General features: G+C 31.1%; 1 protein-coding gene across 5 annotated transcripts in view; it reads right to left on the bottom strand.

Annotated features, from left to right (window-relative positions):
- LOC118444563 (lachesin) overlaps nucleotides 1-17,500 on the bottom strand; it is a 259,607-nt gene that overhangs the window by 110,695 nt on the left and 131,412 nt on the right. For all 5 annotated transcript variants that reach the window (XM_035872946.2, XM_035872945.2, XM_085661502.1 and 2 more), the window contains one exon: nucleotides 11,534-11,741. In XM_035872946.2, coding sequence (XP_035728839.2) covers nucleotides 11,534-11,741 — 208 coding nt within the window. The remainder of the gene's footprint in view (nucleotides 1-11,533; nucleotides 11,742-17,500) is intronic.

The following is a 17,500-nucleotide window of genomic DNA, read 5'->3' as shown; positions in this document are numbered from 1 at the left end:
CAGCACGAGAGAGAGATAGAGATAGAGAAAGAGAGAGAGAGAGAGAGAGAGAGAGAGAGAGAAAATCCGTTTACGAGCATAGAAAGATTTGAAAGGTGGATTTTAAGTCTGGCAGGAAACGAGAAGCGTTCGAAGATAAGAGGGGGGAAAAAAGTAAAAAAAAAGAAAAAAAAAAAAAATAAAAGAAAAAAAACGAGGGGTAAGGTAGAGGGGAAATCCCCGTTAAAAACTCGTAATCACTGGTGATAAGAGGCCCCTCCTTTCCTACCGTGAAAGAAATGTCCTTGGAAAGGATACGAATCGTTTTCTTTCTTTTCTTTCTCCTTACGAAGAACGTGAAACGTAGACATCCCCCCCTTTCACCATCGGAAAAATATTGTCCCTTACGAGTACAAGAATTACGATTTTATAGTCTGACAATATTTTTCAAATAGTATAATGTGTTTTTCTAGCTTCTATCGATTTTCTCTTTCTTACCACCGTGTTTATCCCCTACTTTCTCTCTTATCTTCTTCTTCTTCTACTTCTTCTTTATCTTCTTCTTCTTTATCTTCGACAATTACAAAAGCGGCTTAACTATGAAATTGCGGATAATCCGCAATGGCTATAGTGGTAAAAATCATTAAATAATCGAAAGATCGATCGTTCTTTATGACGAGTCATTTTCTTTTTCTTTTTTCTACGTGTTCTCCCTCACTTTTTCTCTCTCTCTCTCTCTCATTTTTTTTTTTTTTTTTTTTTTCTTTTTTTTATTGATTGACGACAAAACAAAATTTATCCCTTTATAAAATAATCTATCTACATATATATATATATATATATATATATATATATATGTATATATCTTCGATCGGTTTATAAAATGAAATAATTATAATATGCAACGTTAAATTATGATTTTCATTGAGAAAATTTATTTCGTAAGATAACAATCGTATTTATGCAATCGAAGACGATATTTACGAAGAGGCGAAGGAGGCCTCGCTATCAAGAGATTTCGTGGATGGCGCTTAGCTAGACGTAGAATTGACCGAGGATAAATTTCACAGGTGATTTCGATTCCGAACTTGGGACGGGCTCTAACCCCAAACTCATATATCTTCTACGTTACTGAGATATCTAGGGTTAGCTTTACAAGCTTGCTTTCTCTCTCTCTCTCTCTCTCTCTCTCTCTCTCTCTCTCTCTCTCTCTCTCTCTTTCACTTTCTTTCGTTGTATTTGTAACAGAAAATTCGACGATTCGTCGTCGTAAAGTAGAAAGATCTTTACGATCTTCAGATATAAAACATATTATCACAGCTATTCATAGTTCAAGTATAGATCAATCGTTTTCATTTATATTCTTATAAAATTTCTAAATCCATTCAAAAATATCATTTATTAAAACAATCGCAATAATAATTAATCGAATTAGATTTAATTTTTCTTTCTTTTTTTTTTTTTCTTCTTCTTCTTTTTTTTTTTTTTTTAATTTTATTATTATACAATTGTAAGATATATAAATAATGTTAATAATAATAATAATAATAATAATAATAACATTTTATATCGCGTATTAATAGAAATTAGATGTAAACGTTAGATTCGATCTAATCGTTATCAATTGTGATATAAAATATTGATAGGAAATATTATGGCTCGTTTTATAATTAAAAACATTATCCATATATATAGATATAGATATATAAAATGTATACATAACTATAACATAACGGGGGCTCTTTCCATCCATTAACTGTCTCGAGCACCGCCTGTTACGTTATTGTTTCACGACTTTACGGAAATCCTACTGCAATTCTCATTTCCCCTTTCCACTTTCATGGTAACATAGTATGTAACATGTACGATACGTACGTACGTATGGTACGTATGTATATCTACTACGTAAAGGTTTCAAGCAACGTTCTGGCTTTTGTAAAAGAACGCGGGTCGTTAGTCTCTTCCGACCTATCAGCCTGCATCAAAAGGAGAATAAAAAAGAAAAAAGTAGAAAAGAAGAGAGAAACAGAGAGAGAGAGAGAGAGAGAAAGAAAGAAAGAAAGAGAGAGAGAGAGAGAGAGAGAGAGAGAGAAAGAGAAGGGCCGAGCGGTTGGCACCGTGTAAGATACGTCATTAAAAACTCTTCTCTCTGACCGAGCGTGAAGCTAACAAAGAAGTTAAAAAAAAAAAAAAGAAAAAAAAAAGAAAACAAAGAAAAGAGAAGAAAAAAAGAAAACACAAAAAAAAAAATATAGGGGATAGAGACAAGCCTGGTAGAAAGTAAAAACCTCTGTCCATCTCTCCATCCACGTTCTTCTCTCATCGTGGAAACGTGTTTACCACAAAATGCCTCAACACACGCTCCTCCTCCCCCAAGCTACTGAGCGTTTTTTTTTTTCTTTTTTTTTATTCCACCTCTTGCTCCGTCGTCCTTTGGAGTGCCACTCTTCTTCGTCCTACGTCGTTAAGCGTATTAACGTGACGCCAACAACGCTGACCGCTATTGTCCTCGGACTCGGAGAATGAATAAACGATATTCGTTTAACTTGATATCACCCTTATATTTTAATATAGAAGTTACGTGTATCAAAATAAAATTTTACGAATATCTACATTTTTTTTTATTTATTTATATATATATATATATATATATATATATATATATCTTTTCTTTTTTTCTTTTGTCATATGACCTCAAACATTTTTACGTATCGGTTATTAAAGAAAATCAAAAAAGTGGTATCTTGATATTTACGAAATCGTGAAAATAAATAAATATAAGATATACAAGAGAATATAAGATATTTCTTCGTAATTAAATGTTCTTTCCCTAGGATTTATATTTATCGAGTTAATTCAATTGTTCGATCGAAAATCTTTAATTATATTCGACCGTAATTTTCATTACAATTACGTTTTACGTAATCGTAGTTTTAGCTTTTTCCTTTTTTTTTTTCATTTTTCTTTCCTTTTTTTTTTTTTTTTTTTTAATAGACGTTCGACCATTTTCCATGTAATTTTGAAGAAAATTAATAAATGGGTTAGAAGATCGACGATTAACTAGAGCGAAGAATTTGATCTCATTTCTCTCTCTGTCTCTCTCTCTCTCTCTTTTTTCTCTTTCTCTTTTTCTCTCTCTCTTTCTCGACTGTGCCACTAGGGACATCTCAATATCGAACGTGAGAAGAGAGAAAGAGAGATAGAAAGAGAAAGAGAGAGAGAGAGAGACAATTTGCATTCCGTATCGGTATAATATTCTAACGTGGCGGTCATCGTGATTCCCAAGTGTCGTTTTCCCGTTACTTTCATGTATGCACGCTTGAGTGCACATACAGGGTTGCTCCACGACGATCCACACTTGCATTGAAATCGTCGAATCTTCCTACAGTGGTCCTACCGAAGATAAAACTCGGCCAAGTCGAAATCATACTTTGCTATTTCTTTTTCTTTCTCTCTCACTCTCTTTCTCCATCTATCTATCTATCTTTCTCTTCCATGATTTATATTAAAACAGGATCGGATTAATTTTTTATATAATTACTCTATTACCTTCATTTCTGATTCATTAATTGATCACAACTCGTATTATTAATTAATTAATTAATAATGAAGAATGAAACAAAAAGATTTGACACTTATTGTTACACTGAATGTAAATGGAAAGAGAGAGAGAGAGAGAGAGAAAGAAAGAGAGAGAGAAAGCTTAGGTAAATATTAACAAAGCCATCTTGACCTTTGACATCAATAAATGAAGAAAGAGGATTGTTAACTGTATTAACATTTAGCCTTTCCCGTATTATTCCACAATTGTCTACGAAAATCTACGAACAAATTCTTCGTTTATCTATTTTAATTTACTCGATACAGTCTCGATGCAATTTAAAAATTCAAATTTATTTGACATCCAATGATTGAACAAAATTTTCGATTAAATATATATATATATATATATATATATATATATACAATTCAATATATACATATATAATTTCTTTTTTACTTTTTAAATATTCATTCATTCATTTTTTTTTCATTTTTCTTTTTCCTTTTTCCTCATTGTAATATTAACTCGATCGATTAGAGATAAATCATTTTTCACGTACGTACGCGTTAACAATACAATTTTATTATATCTACACGTAAATACATGTACGCGCGCACATATAAAATATGAGTAATTAATTAATATGAGACTATCGTCTCGAGTTATAAAAATTACAAGAAGGATATTCCTTTAAGTATGATTTAAAGAATAAAAAAAAAAAAACGAACCCTAGGGAAACTATAGGCTCGTTTCACCGAACCGAACTATTCTCTCTCTCTCTCTCTCTCTCTTTCTCTCTCTCTTTTGAATAGAGAGAGAAACAGAGAGAAAGAGAGAGAGACAGAGAGAGACAGAGAGACAGAGAGAGAGAGAGAGAGAGAGAGAGAGAGAGAGAGAGAGAGAGAGAGACAGAGAGACAGAGAGAGAGAGAGAGAGAGAGAGAGTATGTATAAAATAAAAGCAGAAAAAAAAAAGGAGTCATGATACGCTTTTTATTTCGATGCAAGTACAAGCAGCTTGATTCTGTACGGACAAGCGAACCGTGAATATACGCGATGAAATGACGTTGGCCACTTGGGACGGTTCGTTTAGTAGCCCCGACCTCTAGAGAGAGTGAACGAGCCTCTCTCTATCTCTATCTCTATATCTCTATCTCTATATCTCTCTTTCTCTTTCTATTTCTCTCTCTCTCTCTCTCTCTCTTTCTATCTCTCTGTCTCTCTCTCTCTCTCTCTCTCTCTCTGTCTGCATATTCATACGTAAACTCGGCCGGATGTCCCGCTTTGCATGCTTCGAAATACTCGTCGACATTCGTATCATTCGCACGATTATGTACATTCGCGGAAACCACTATTTTATCCATTCTATTTTTCTTCTTTATATTTTGTTTGTTCTTTCTCTTTTTGTTTTCTTTTCTCTTTTCTCTTGTTTTTTTTTTCTTTTTTTTTTTTTTTTTTTTTTTTTTAATAGGCGGCAATGGTTGGGGAAAAGAAAACATTACAAGATAAATATTGCAAAAAGGAAACAAAAAAAAAAAAAAAAAAAAAAAAGAAAAGATACGACCATTTCATTTGAATTAAACTGATAAAGAACAAAAGAGAGATATAAAAGTGAAAGTGAAAAAGTTAATACGGGGTATAGATTATATAACATACAAATAATATGCAATGTAGATATATATATATATATATATGTGTGTGTGTGTGTGTGTGTATGTATGTATGTATTTAATAAATAATAAAAGTAAAAGAGCTTTCATAGTGAATAAATGTATAAGAGATTTTACGAGAAATAAATATCAATTTGAATATACGTTTATAGTGAATTTAAAACACTGTTGCAGTTAATACTTGTAACGTATTATTGTTGACGTAAAGATAGAAAACAAAAGAGAGGAAAATTATTATTTACAGATAAATTATATTAATGGCAAAAATTAGATATATTTTAATGTACAATATAAAATAATAATAACAAAGGAGTAGCTTGGAGATCGCATAAATATAAAAGATTTAACGGCGGAACAATTTAAATATCTGTTTAATCAATTAACTCGAGTACTTACTTCAATGTATATTTATAGAGATAGAGAGAGAGAGAGAGAGAGAGAGAGAGAGAGAATAGAGAATTAAAAGAAAGAAAGAAAGAAAGAAAGAGAAGCAATTCCGTTCGATCGTTGTTCTATTTGGCGTTTGCAAGAAACAAACAGCTCTTATTTTATCTCTATCCTTTTTCTTTCTCTCTTCTCTTTTTTTTCTTTTCTTTTTCTTTTTCTTTTTTTTTTTCTTTTTTTTCTTTTTTTTGATTTTCTTTTTTCTTTTTTCGAAGACAACGCTTTTTGTCCGGACGATTTTCTTCCTCCGTTTTCTTCTTTACTCCTCGTGTTTCTTCTACGGAATATTACGGGGGCTCGTGTAAATAAGACTGTGCTCTTCTTCTAACGGCGGTTAAAATACTTTGCCGAGTAAGTAAACTAAAGTTTAATTTCTTCGTCGAGCGCTACGGTGGACTCACTTTTCCGCTTAATTCAGGCGTGGATGTACGAGGGTTACGTAAAAGGGAAAATAAGGGCTAGGGAGGTATAGTAAGGCAAGGCAAAGCAAGGCAAGGCAAGGCACAGTGAGGTAACAGAGGCGATGGGCGAAATACGGTGTGGGGGTTGGATTGAGGTTGAGGTTGAGGTTGAGTTGAGGTGGGATGGTATTAGATGGGATAGATTAGAGTGGATTGGGAAAAAACGACAATTGGTTAAAATAATATCGAAGAAATAATTTTTCAATTTTTAGAGATGATGGCCCGCACCCCATCCCATCCCCCCACCCCTCCCCACGCCTCTTAACCACTCGCGTAAAACACCTGTTTTTGATTACTTCGTCGATTTCGACGTATATATTTCTATCATTGATTGAATAATTGATCGATATCAATGCTTGATTTAATTAAATTCAATCAGAGAGAATTTATCGATCGATCTTTCAAATATATTTCTACGTGTATGAATAAATAAAAGAAAATTATTTATATCATACGATTTTCGCCCGCAAGAATATCAATAAAATTGTTTCTATACTATTGAAATATTTTCGAATGATGTCGATTTAAAAAGAATTTCAAGATGGAATGAACTTTTGAAAGAATTGATTTCTCTCTCTCTCTCTCTCTTAAAAAAAAAAAAATACAAAAAAGGAATTAACATAAATGTAAATAAAAAATTATTAATAAATCGACATTCATACACTTTCAAGATTAATTACTAAACATATTTCTAAAAAGGAAAAAAAAAAAAAAAAAAAAAGAAAAAGGAAAAAAGGAAAAGAAAAAAATCGTTCCATCGATCCTAATGTCAAGATAACAATTGAGAAAATATTCGATATGTAGGGAAAATAAGAATAAAAAATAAATGTTATAATATCGTGAAACGTACGGAGACATATCAATATCGATATTCTACATCTATAGTGACACTGAACAGTGTTCTCGGATTGTTCGAAATAGGAAGGGACATTCATCCCTTTTGCAGTTCATGTCAGCCTATCAGGGGAACGAAAGGGTTAGTATTTGAGAGGTGTCGTTGATACACGTCACTACATTTTGGACTAGGAGGAAGGTCGATGCAAAGAGCGCCGATGCATTATTCAAGCGGAACACGAGCAATACCACGTGTGTTGCTTCCCCGTGTGTTGTCTGTCGACTTGTCCCAAAATTCGGAGAAACAGTCAAACAGAGAAGAGATGAGAAGAGACAGAGACAGAGACAGAGACAGAGACAGAGACAGAGAGAGTGAGAGAGAGAGAGAGAGAGAGAGAGAGAGAGATAGTATGAGTCTTGCTTTTTGATGTTGTAGAATCCTATAGTAAATGTTACTTCTACAAGAAACGAAGTCTCAGCCTCTTTCAACGATATTCACGAGTGGAGTGAGAAAAAAGAACACAAAAATCCTACTTTTCTCAAGGATACCCAGCCAACTTATTACGCTTCGAACGAGATCCCTTTTTTATTTCTCGATCGATATCCACTTCGTCTATAGAACCAGTTACTATGCCTTTCTAGTGATAGCTATGGAGAATCTTTTCGACTCTCTCTCTCTCTCTCTCTCTCGGAAAAAAAAATATATATATATATATATATATATATATATATATATATATAAAATCTGTCTCTCTTTCTCTTTCTCTCTCTCTCGTAATTGGCTACTTGAGGAAAAAGTAGAATGGGCAAGTGAATCGAATTCGGACTCGCAGATGGTCGTCAGTGGTTGGTTACACGAGAAGCTTCGAGTAAGTATGTATTGGTTAAGTAACTATCGAAGTGCCTCCTTGGATTCCTTCTTCGTTTCCGTCTCTTTCTATTCCATTCGTTTGACGTATCCCTTCCCTTACACCCACCCATTGTTTTCTCTCTCTCTCTCTCTCTCTCTCTCTCTCTCTCTCTCTCTCTCTCTTTCTCTGTTATACGATATATATCTTTTGGGTTAAAAAAAAGAAAGACGAATTGTGTCTGTGAAACGAAATCGTAACGTACAGTCTAATTTTGTAAATAAGAAATAAAAATTATATATATATATATATATATATATATATATATATATATATATTCTGACTCATTACGTTTTTTTTTCTTTTCTCTTTTTTTTCTTTCTTTTTTTTTTAAATGTGGAGTTTTCTCTACTAATTGATAGGCGTGTATCTCTCTTTCTCTCTCTCTCTCTCTCTCTCTCTATATATATATATATATATATATATATATATTGTCGACGTTAATCCGATCCGATGTTATGTTCTAACGAAAAGTTAATGGATAAATGAATACACGTCGAATAATAATCTGCTAATTATCAAATATTATTTTCCCCTTTTTCGTTAGCTAAATGTAAGTAAGAAAGAAAAAGAACGAAAAAAAAAATTATAAATAAATTAAAACAAAAAGATAAAAGAATAAAAAAGAAATATTACGCACTGTCGATATTGATGATGTTCCATCGTGAAAAAATGAAGAAACAATAACAGGAATATAATTGGGATTTGAGAAGGAATGAATTGAATAAAATATTAAATGAGCATAAAATATATTATCGATTGAAAAATTTGGTATTATAATACAATAGACGTACTAACATGTATATATATATATATATATATATATCCTCGATTACTCGTGTTAATTTCTATTATTATTTATCACGAGAATAAATTATTTGTAATAATATTAAAGTAGATACCATTTGATAGAAAATGAAAAAGTGTCTTTTATATTTTATATTAAGAACAAAAAAAAAAAATATATATATATATATATATATATATATATATATATATATATATTATTACCGTATTACAGTAAATTCAGATGGTGGTATAGAATTTCCGAGAAGAACTTCAACTCGACATTGCTAACAAGAAGAAGAATGAAGCTGCTTGCGCTCGTTAAGGCCTTCACCGTCGTGACAAAAGGAACAGTATTGCGTTACTTAATTCATATTAAAAGTACATTTTCCTACTGTTATAACACATTAAGAAATACGTGAAATAAAATATATATATATTTTTTTTTCTTTTTTTTTTTATAAAATTTTAGCCTCAGCATAGAGAGAAAAAGAGATCAAATGTTACTTTTTCTTTTATATCCTTAAGCATTAAGAAAATGAATTGTTTGCTTTCTACACTGAAGATTGTTTATAAAAAAAAAAAAAAAAAAGAAAAAAAAAATTAGAAAGAAAGAAAGAAAGAAAAAAGGAAAATAAATGTGAGAGACAATTAAATCGAAAGGAAAATAATGTAATGCTGATTTAACGGTAGCATTCCAAAATGTAGAAAAATATATGGTCAATAAAATAGAACGTTTTGTTTGTGCGTGTGGTTCTTGTAGTTTTACACGCTTCGAAAAATCTCAAAAGGGAGAACCTACGAGAAAAGTTTCGTAAAAGAAATCGCAATGATAAGAGAGAGACAGGAAGAAAAGCACAACGGTAGATGCGTTACGGAAAGCAGAACGCGTTTCGTCGGCTACGGAAATACGAATAAATCGTTCGACCGTATCACAGGAGCCTGATGTTTACGAGCGACTCTGTTAGATGATTCGCATCGATGATTCGATGATAAGTTGCCTCTTCCGAGCTCATTTGTCATCATACATACACACACATATATATATATATATATGCATATATATATAAACCTATATATCAAAAGATCTGTCAAAATTACTGTTCTATTAAGATGATGCATGTATTTCAAAAAAGAAAAAAAAAATATGTGTATATATATATATATATATACATATTTAATTATGTTACAAATAAAGATATATAAATATTTGATTAAATGTCACAAATATATAACTTGATTTAATTAATTAAAACTTAATTAATGTTAAAATATATGAGAACTCTGATGAATGGATGGCAATTTTCTTTTTTTTTTCTTTTCTTTAAATTATAGAATATATACATATATGTATATAAATATTTCTTGTTATATTCGAATGATTGTATACTGTATTAAAAAAAAAGAAAAAAAAAAAAAGAAAAAAAAAAGAAACAGAGAAAAAAAACAAATCTTTTTTTACGAATCAAAATTAAAAATCGTACGTGCGTAAGAATGAACATTTTTTTCTTTTCTCTTTCCTTTCTTTTCTCTATTTTATAATAAATTTAATTGAAACCAATTAACATCGATAATTCAATCAATACTTTTAATAAAAATGTTATTTATATGAAGACGACCAGTTTGAATTATAGTAACATGTCATGTCTGCGTTATCATTGATAATTCAAAAAACCAAGAGAGACAAACATATATATATATATTGGTGAGTGTGTGTGTATATATATATATATATAAAAAGAGAAAGAGAGAGAAAAAGAGAGAGAGAGAGAGAGAAAGAGAGATGAAGGTCGAAAATCTTGACTGTATTCGTGCAACGAGAGGGCACGAAAATCCCGTGGAAACAATTAATCTAGCCCACTGATTACTCTACCGACTTCGTCGGCATACGCCCCCCCTCCCCCCACCATTCATGCCTGGCTCGTCGGGCTGCTGCTCCCTCCGTCGAGACGTCAAAACTCGAGATATTAATATGTTCTCTCGAATGGCAGAGAACGGAAGTCACCTTTCTCTATCTCTCTCTATCTCTCTTTCTAAACCCCTTCCCCTTCTCCACTTCACTCACTCCTCTTACATCAACACCTGCCCACTAAAGTCCACGAATATCCACTTCTGATTAAATTATTATTGTCTTTGTCCTTTATACAGTCCATCCTTCTGTCCTTTCGTCTCTCAACAAACTGACGTCTCGAATTTCAAATGATTCTCGTCCATTCCTTCATACATCGATATTATAACTCCCATATATATATATATATATATATATATATATATATATTTTTCTCGTTTATCATAGATAAAATATTAAATAGAAATGATAATCGATAAATCCTATGATATACTGATGATAAATAAATGTATATTTAATGTATAAATTTTCAAGAGGAAAAAAAGTTTCTTTCGTCTCTTTTCAATAATCATCTGAATATAGTTTTAATCCAAGAAGAAGTCACGTTTCGTCGAATGACATTTTCTTCTTCTTCTTCTTCTTCTTCTTCTTCTTTTATTTTTTTTTTCCTTCGATTATTTACGACAAAAATTATTTCAATCAAAACAACTTCAATTTCAATGGAAATTGTTTCAATGAATTATTGATTTTAAAAGGGAAAATGAGGATTTTAGAACATTCCGTGTTTATTTAACACATTCCGTGCCAAGCCATTTTTGCTTGACCTGCAGTACAGGCCATTTGATATTTTGACTAAAGAAAAAAACGATTGCGTGATTTGAAGATCAAGTTTAACGTGTACCACCACGGTGGTACACATGGCAAGAAACGTGTTAATATCTATACGTATATAATCAAATATATATATATATATGATTATTTCGAAATGTCAATTAAATGATCGATATTAAGGATAATTAATAAATAATAATTTTAATAAAAATCTTTTGATAAACTTACCAACGACATGCAAATATCCATATTGTGTTTTGGCCGCAGCCGTATTAATCTGGCACATGTATTTTCCCTTGTCATCCTCGTGCACGTTATTGATATGTAGGTACCAGGTTGTATGTTCGTCGTGCGACACAGATATTCTCGGGTTCCTGGTAATAACGTGATTCTGTACCGTCAGAATGGCGCTCTTGTCGAAGAGCATCCAGGCCACCTAAAACGATAGAGAGAGAGAGAAGAGATGGGAGAGAGTTCTCGATTAAACTACTTTTCCTTTTCTCCCCTACTATACCCACCCATCGTTCGTTCATTCAATCCTGTATACCCTCGTCCATCCCCTCGACCATACCCCGTACACCCTTAGATCTCTCCTACTGTTTCGAACTTTCCCTATTACGAAGTTGACGTCATCGAAAGAATATTTATGCCTATTTTACAAAGAAATTTTTCCATTGTGTTTCGTTATTCCTTTTATTATTGATTTTCATATTATACTTTATCCCTCTTAACACGAACGGCATGTAATTTAATTCGAAAATTACTGATAGAACAAAAAGATCGTAACAATGTTTGATTTTATTACGTAATAATCAAAGAAAAAAAGGAAAATAAATTTGATAATAAATGTACCATTGTATAATATATTATGTGATCATATTGTCAATGAAATAATTATGAATATTTACAAATAGAAAATCTTTTTCCTTTTTTAACGTTCTGCTATAAGATATAATATATATACGTATGTGATTAATATATGTGATGTTAAATGTTAGAATTAAGAATGATCGCAATGATATCTAACTATTTTAGGAGAATAAATGAGAGAAGATAAGAAAAAAGAAATATATATATATACATATATACATATACATGTATATATATATATATATATATTGTATTTTACGTGACTAACGAAAACGGATATCCACACTTTTTTTATCAGGGAATGCTGCTTCAAAGCACGGAGATCATTTAAAAGCTACGCGTTCTATTCACTCGCACCGGTGTGTTTAACAATAGCTTTCTTTGTAACAATAGATTCTGTATTTTGTAAAGCGAGTCCGTGGAATTTGTGACAAACAAAATGCAACAATGTCACGTGAGACGTACGTGAGTACAAAAAAAAAAAAAAAAAAAAAAGAAAATATGAACTAGTTGGCGTTCAAAGTCCGTATTTTATGCTATACAAACAAACTATTTTTTAATATATATATATATATATATATATATATATGTCATAAATAAATAATAATAAAACATAAATGTCATTTTTAAATTGGTTTATCAAATTAATCTCTAGTATTTAGTTAATAAATATTTCCTATAGAAAGACTTTTACGAAGGTAAATAAATAAAAATAAAAATTAAAATAAAAAAAAAAAGGAAAGAAAAAAAATATATATATTTCGCGTGTACGATTTTTTTATTTATTTAATATTTTTCGTTTTTAAAACGTTTGTAATCTTAACGAGAGCGACGTGATTTTTTTATATCAAATATTCGTCTCCACTATTTCGTTAATAAATATTTCCTATGGAAAGATTTTTACGGATGCAAAAAAAAAAAAAAAAAAAAAAAAAAGAAAAAATATTAAAAAAAAAAGAAGAAAAAAAAACTATTTCACGTGTACGATTTACTCATGTAATATTTGTTTATTTTTTAAAAGAGTGTGACGATTTATTTTTTTGATTTTTCTTTATTTATCGAACATCGTTCTCTACTATTTAATGAGTAAATATTTTCAAGAAGGATAAATAAAAAAGAAAAAAAAAAAAAAGAAAAAAGAAAAAGGGAAATCAGTAATTTGATACAACCTGGCTGGTCTTGTCAAGTTTTAAATATAAAACTTGATAGATTTTGAAAGTTCGAAAATTCGATGTACTAGGTACGCATAGACGGATTTTTAGATGATCTATGAAGGCTCCAAGAGAATATGGATACATCCATTGGATCCGGATGGATTGCTTTTGGTAACGCATAGCGTTTCACGAGAATATCCGACTCGTTTTACGAGTAAAGTTTCTTATCGACGAGCAGGATGGCGACGCCCAATGGATGAACAAACACAGACTTTATACTAAAGGAATTTACTCCGAGTGTCACAAACACGGGATCGAGTGAAGAAAGTCATGAGATCGAAAAGAAAAAAAAAATCGAGTAACACCGAAATATTTCTTTTCTATTATTTCGTTTTATCGTAAGGTTACATCGAAATTACAACACAACAAATTTTTCTTGTGATCTGATTCAAAGTGATCGTGCTAAATTACAAAGCATTTAATTTGTCATCACAAGTATATAAAAAAAAAAAAGTACATAAAAGAAAAAAAAGAAAAAAAAAAAAAAAGAAAAAAGAAATTACTTCAATGATATATAATCTTCCATATTGAAGATTAATACATGATATGTTACATACTTTTTTTTAAATTTACATTTCTAAATGCAAAGGAAAAAAAATTTGATAGTACCTCTTTGTAATCTCGTAAAAAAAAAAAAAAAGAAAAAAAAAGAAAGAAAAAAAGATAAAGAAAAAATAAAAGATACGAGGATGTAATTTATCATATTTATTTAATAACTCGGGTATTGATAATGTCACATTAAAAAAATACTTCGTTCTAAATATCACGTTTCTAATGGAAAGAAGGAGGAGGAGGAGGAGGATGGGGGAGGGAGGGAAAATTAAATCACATGCATCGAAGGGAGATAAATAATGAAGTAGAAAAATAATAAAACCTGGGCACTTTGGTATTAGTTCGAATCTATGTAAATCTGATTTTTCTCAAGATAAGATCAAAATAAAAATCTTTTTGACAAACAGTCTCGAGAGAATGTACGAGTGTAAGAGAGGTAGACTTGGGGTATAGACGTGAGGGGGAGGGGGGGGGTGAGGTTGGGTAGAGGAGGAGGGATATGTGAAGATGGTGTTACACATCGAGAATCGAAAATTCGCCTCTTCGAGAGTTTAGGGTTTGTCGAGAAACTCGTCGGAAAGTTCATGAAATATTTATATTTGCCTGCTTTTCTTTAAGAGGAAAGTAAAGATAGAAAAAAGAAGCGACAGGAGCGTAACGTGTGTCTGTCCGTGCGTATGTATGTATGTATGTATGTATGTGTGTGTGTGTGTATGTATGTATGTATGTATGTATGTACGTACGTATGTATGATGTATGTATGTATGTATGTTTGTATATACGTATGTATGCACGTATGTATGTACGTATGTATGTGGCAAGAAAAGAAAGAAAGGGGAGGGGGTGGTGGTGGTGGTGGAGGAGAAGGAAAAGGAGGAGGGACTAAAAGAGGAAAGAGGAAGAACACGGAAGAGTAGAAGCGTAGAATTTTGATCATTTTCTCTGTGGAAGCCTCTGGAGAAATAAAAGGAGGCAGTAGCACAACTCTCGAGTCGATGTTTCGTTCTAGTTGGGTGCAACGTTGTTACACTTTTCGAACGAAATATACTTTTTATTGGGAGACGAACTACGAATAACTAGAAAGATTACGTTGAAAGTAAGAAAGAAAAATGAAAGAATACCAAATAGTTTTTCAGTGACGTTAGAACGTTAACAAGAAATGTTATTAACTGTTAATATTTATGGTCAATTTTAAAAGCTTCTCTCTCTCTCTCTCTCTCTCTCTCTCTCTCTCTCTCTCTTTCTCTCTTCTCTTAGTGTCTTAACAATCTTACAGATAACGGATCACTGTTAGAAAAAAAAAAAAGAAAAGAAAATGAAGAAGAAAAATGAGACTAAAAGTTGTAAATAAAAAAAAAAATAAAAAAAAAAAGAGGGGTAATTGATTTTTAAAATTCATCCCAAAAAAAACTTTTGGTCCGACCAGTATCAACAGGCAATTAATTTAAACCGATCCAATATTATATGACAATGTTATTAAACAAGAAAGTAGATATTAATAGATTGGATCGATAAATTATTTGAACAATTAATATTTAACGAGCGTTATTAAGAAATAATGGAATGTAAACGCTAATAGAGTATAAATTATCCATCATCGATATCACGTTATCTCGTTAACTATCATCGCTTTTGTGTTATAACAAATAATGAATAAAATTTAAGAGAGGAAGAAGGGAAGGGCGAGGAACTGTGTGTGTGTATGTATGTGTGTATGTATGTGTGTGTGTGACAAACTAGAATAATAACGTTTATCATGAAAAAAAAAGGGCGAAAGCATGTAAAAAAATAAAAAAAAAAAAAAAAAAGAAAAATAAATAAATAAATAAAAATAAAAATAAAAAAAAAGGAAGGAAAGAAATGGGCGATAATAAATCTCAGCGTGACGTATAACTAATATATCGGATATATATATATTTTTTTTTATAGAGATCGGGGATTAATGTTAAAATCAAGTCAACGTTAAAAATCGTTTAAACCATTAAGAAAATTTTATACCAAGGAAACTCTATGAATAATCCTCGACATATACAACTTGATTTTGAATTAACCATCCTTGACGCGATTCAAAAGCTTTAACCACCATAGTACCAATACTATTACCAGTACGTACTAGCGTCAGCATCAATGGCCTTCAGAAACCTTGTACGTTTCATTCCATAACCCTCGAACCTTCGTCACGAACGATTGACCTCGACTGAGCGATGCCAAGTGTTCTACAGGTTCTCCTTTCCCTCGATAGTTTCTCCCTTAGCGAGCTTCATCGGTCAAGTTATTTGGTACCAATCGAAGATGTTACACAGCACAACGTTACTTCGTAGAAGAGAAAAGTTCTCACTCCATGAAACGTGAATCACGTTGATATGCCATAACAAGATTCGATTAACCCGTTAACTGTTATTATGACGAGTACAATACTGGTCACGAGGAGATGATGACGATGATTTTTCTTTGCTTCTTTTCTTTCCCCCCTTTTTTTTTCTTTCTGTTTTTCTTTCTTTCCTTTTCCCTTTTCTTTTTGTTATGACAAGTACGAATACTCTGTCACGAATAAATGACAATTTTGTGTGTCTCTATATGTGTGTGTGTGTGTGTGTGTGTGTGTGTGTGTGTGTTACGGCGAATATACTCGTTCGTAAGTTGAAGACATTTGAAAATATTTTCAAATCTCGAAATGATATTCGAAATAATCAAATCTCTTTGAATATCTTTCGAAAAATAAATAGATAAATGTACACGATTAATATTATTATTAGGTTGGAAACTATGAAACGGGCGTTGAATGAAAATAAATAACTAAACAAAAACGCCCGTTTCATAGTTTACAAACTAATACTTATATATTAAATAGAAAACTATGAAACGGGCATTGAATGGAAATAAATAACTAAACAAAAATGCCCGTTTCATAGTTTCCAACCTAATAATATTATCCTTGAAATTAATTAATAATTATAATGTTTACTTTTACTTTGATATTAAAAATCATTTTCTACGTTCATTTGTTAAATATATTGTTTGTAGAATATTTATTAAAAAATGATAAGAAATAAATAAATAAATAAATAAATAAATAAATAAATAAATAAATAAATAAATAATAATAATAATAATAATAATAATAATAATAATAATAATAATAATAATAATAATAATAATAATAATAATAATAATAATAATAATAATAATAATAATTCATCTCGAATAATAATTTCCTTCATTACAATATATATTACTATAGATCTAAACTGACTCTCTAACCTCGATTCAATCGTGAAGAGCTTTTAACCGACTGTGTGCACTTCATAGCGTGACCGAGTAAGCGCATAACCAAAGGAGAGAAAAATGAAAAAGAGAGGAAAAAGAAAAAACAAAAAACAAAAAAAAACAAAAACAATAAAAAGAAAAAAAAACAAAAGAAGTAAGTTTACCGTCGGGATTGTTTACCGACACTGGCCGCGAATTCTTTCCCTTTTTGAATTCTTGGTGGTTCTCGCACGAGTGCACTCGATGATTGCGAAACTTTCACCAAGGGAACGACGAGGAGACGAAAAAAGTT

This window comes from Vespa mandarinia, chromosome 15, assembly GCF_050613455.1.
Source record: "Vespa mandarinia isolate Hongniang chromosome 15, ASM5061345v1, whole genome shotgun sequence".
Taxonomy (NCBI): domain Eukaryota; kingdom Metazoa; phylum Arthropoda; class Insecta; order Hymenoptera; family Vespidae; genus Vespa; species Vespa mandarinia.
This window is presented reverse-complemented; position numbering and strand designations above follow the sequence as displayed.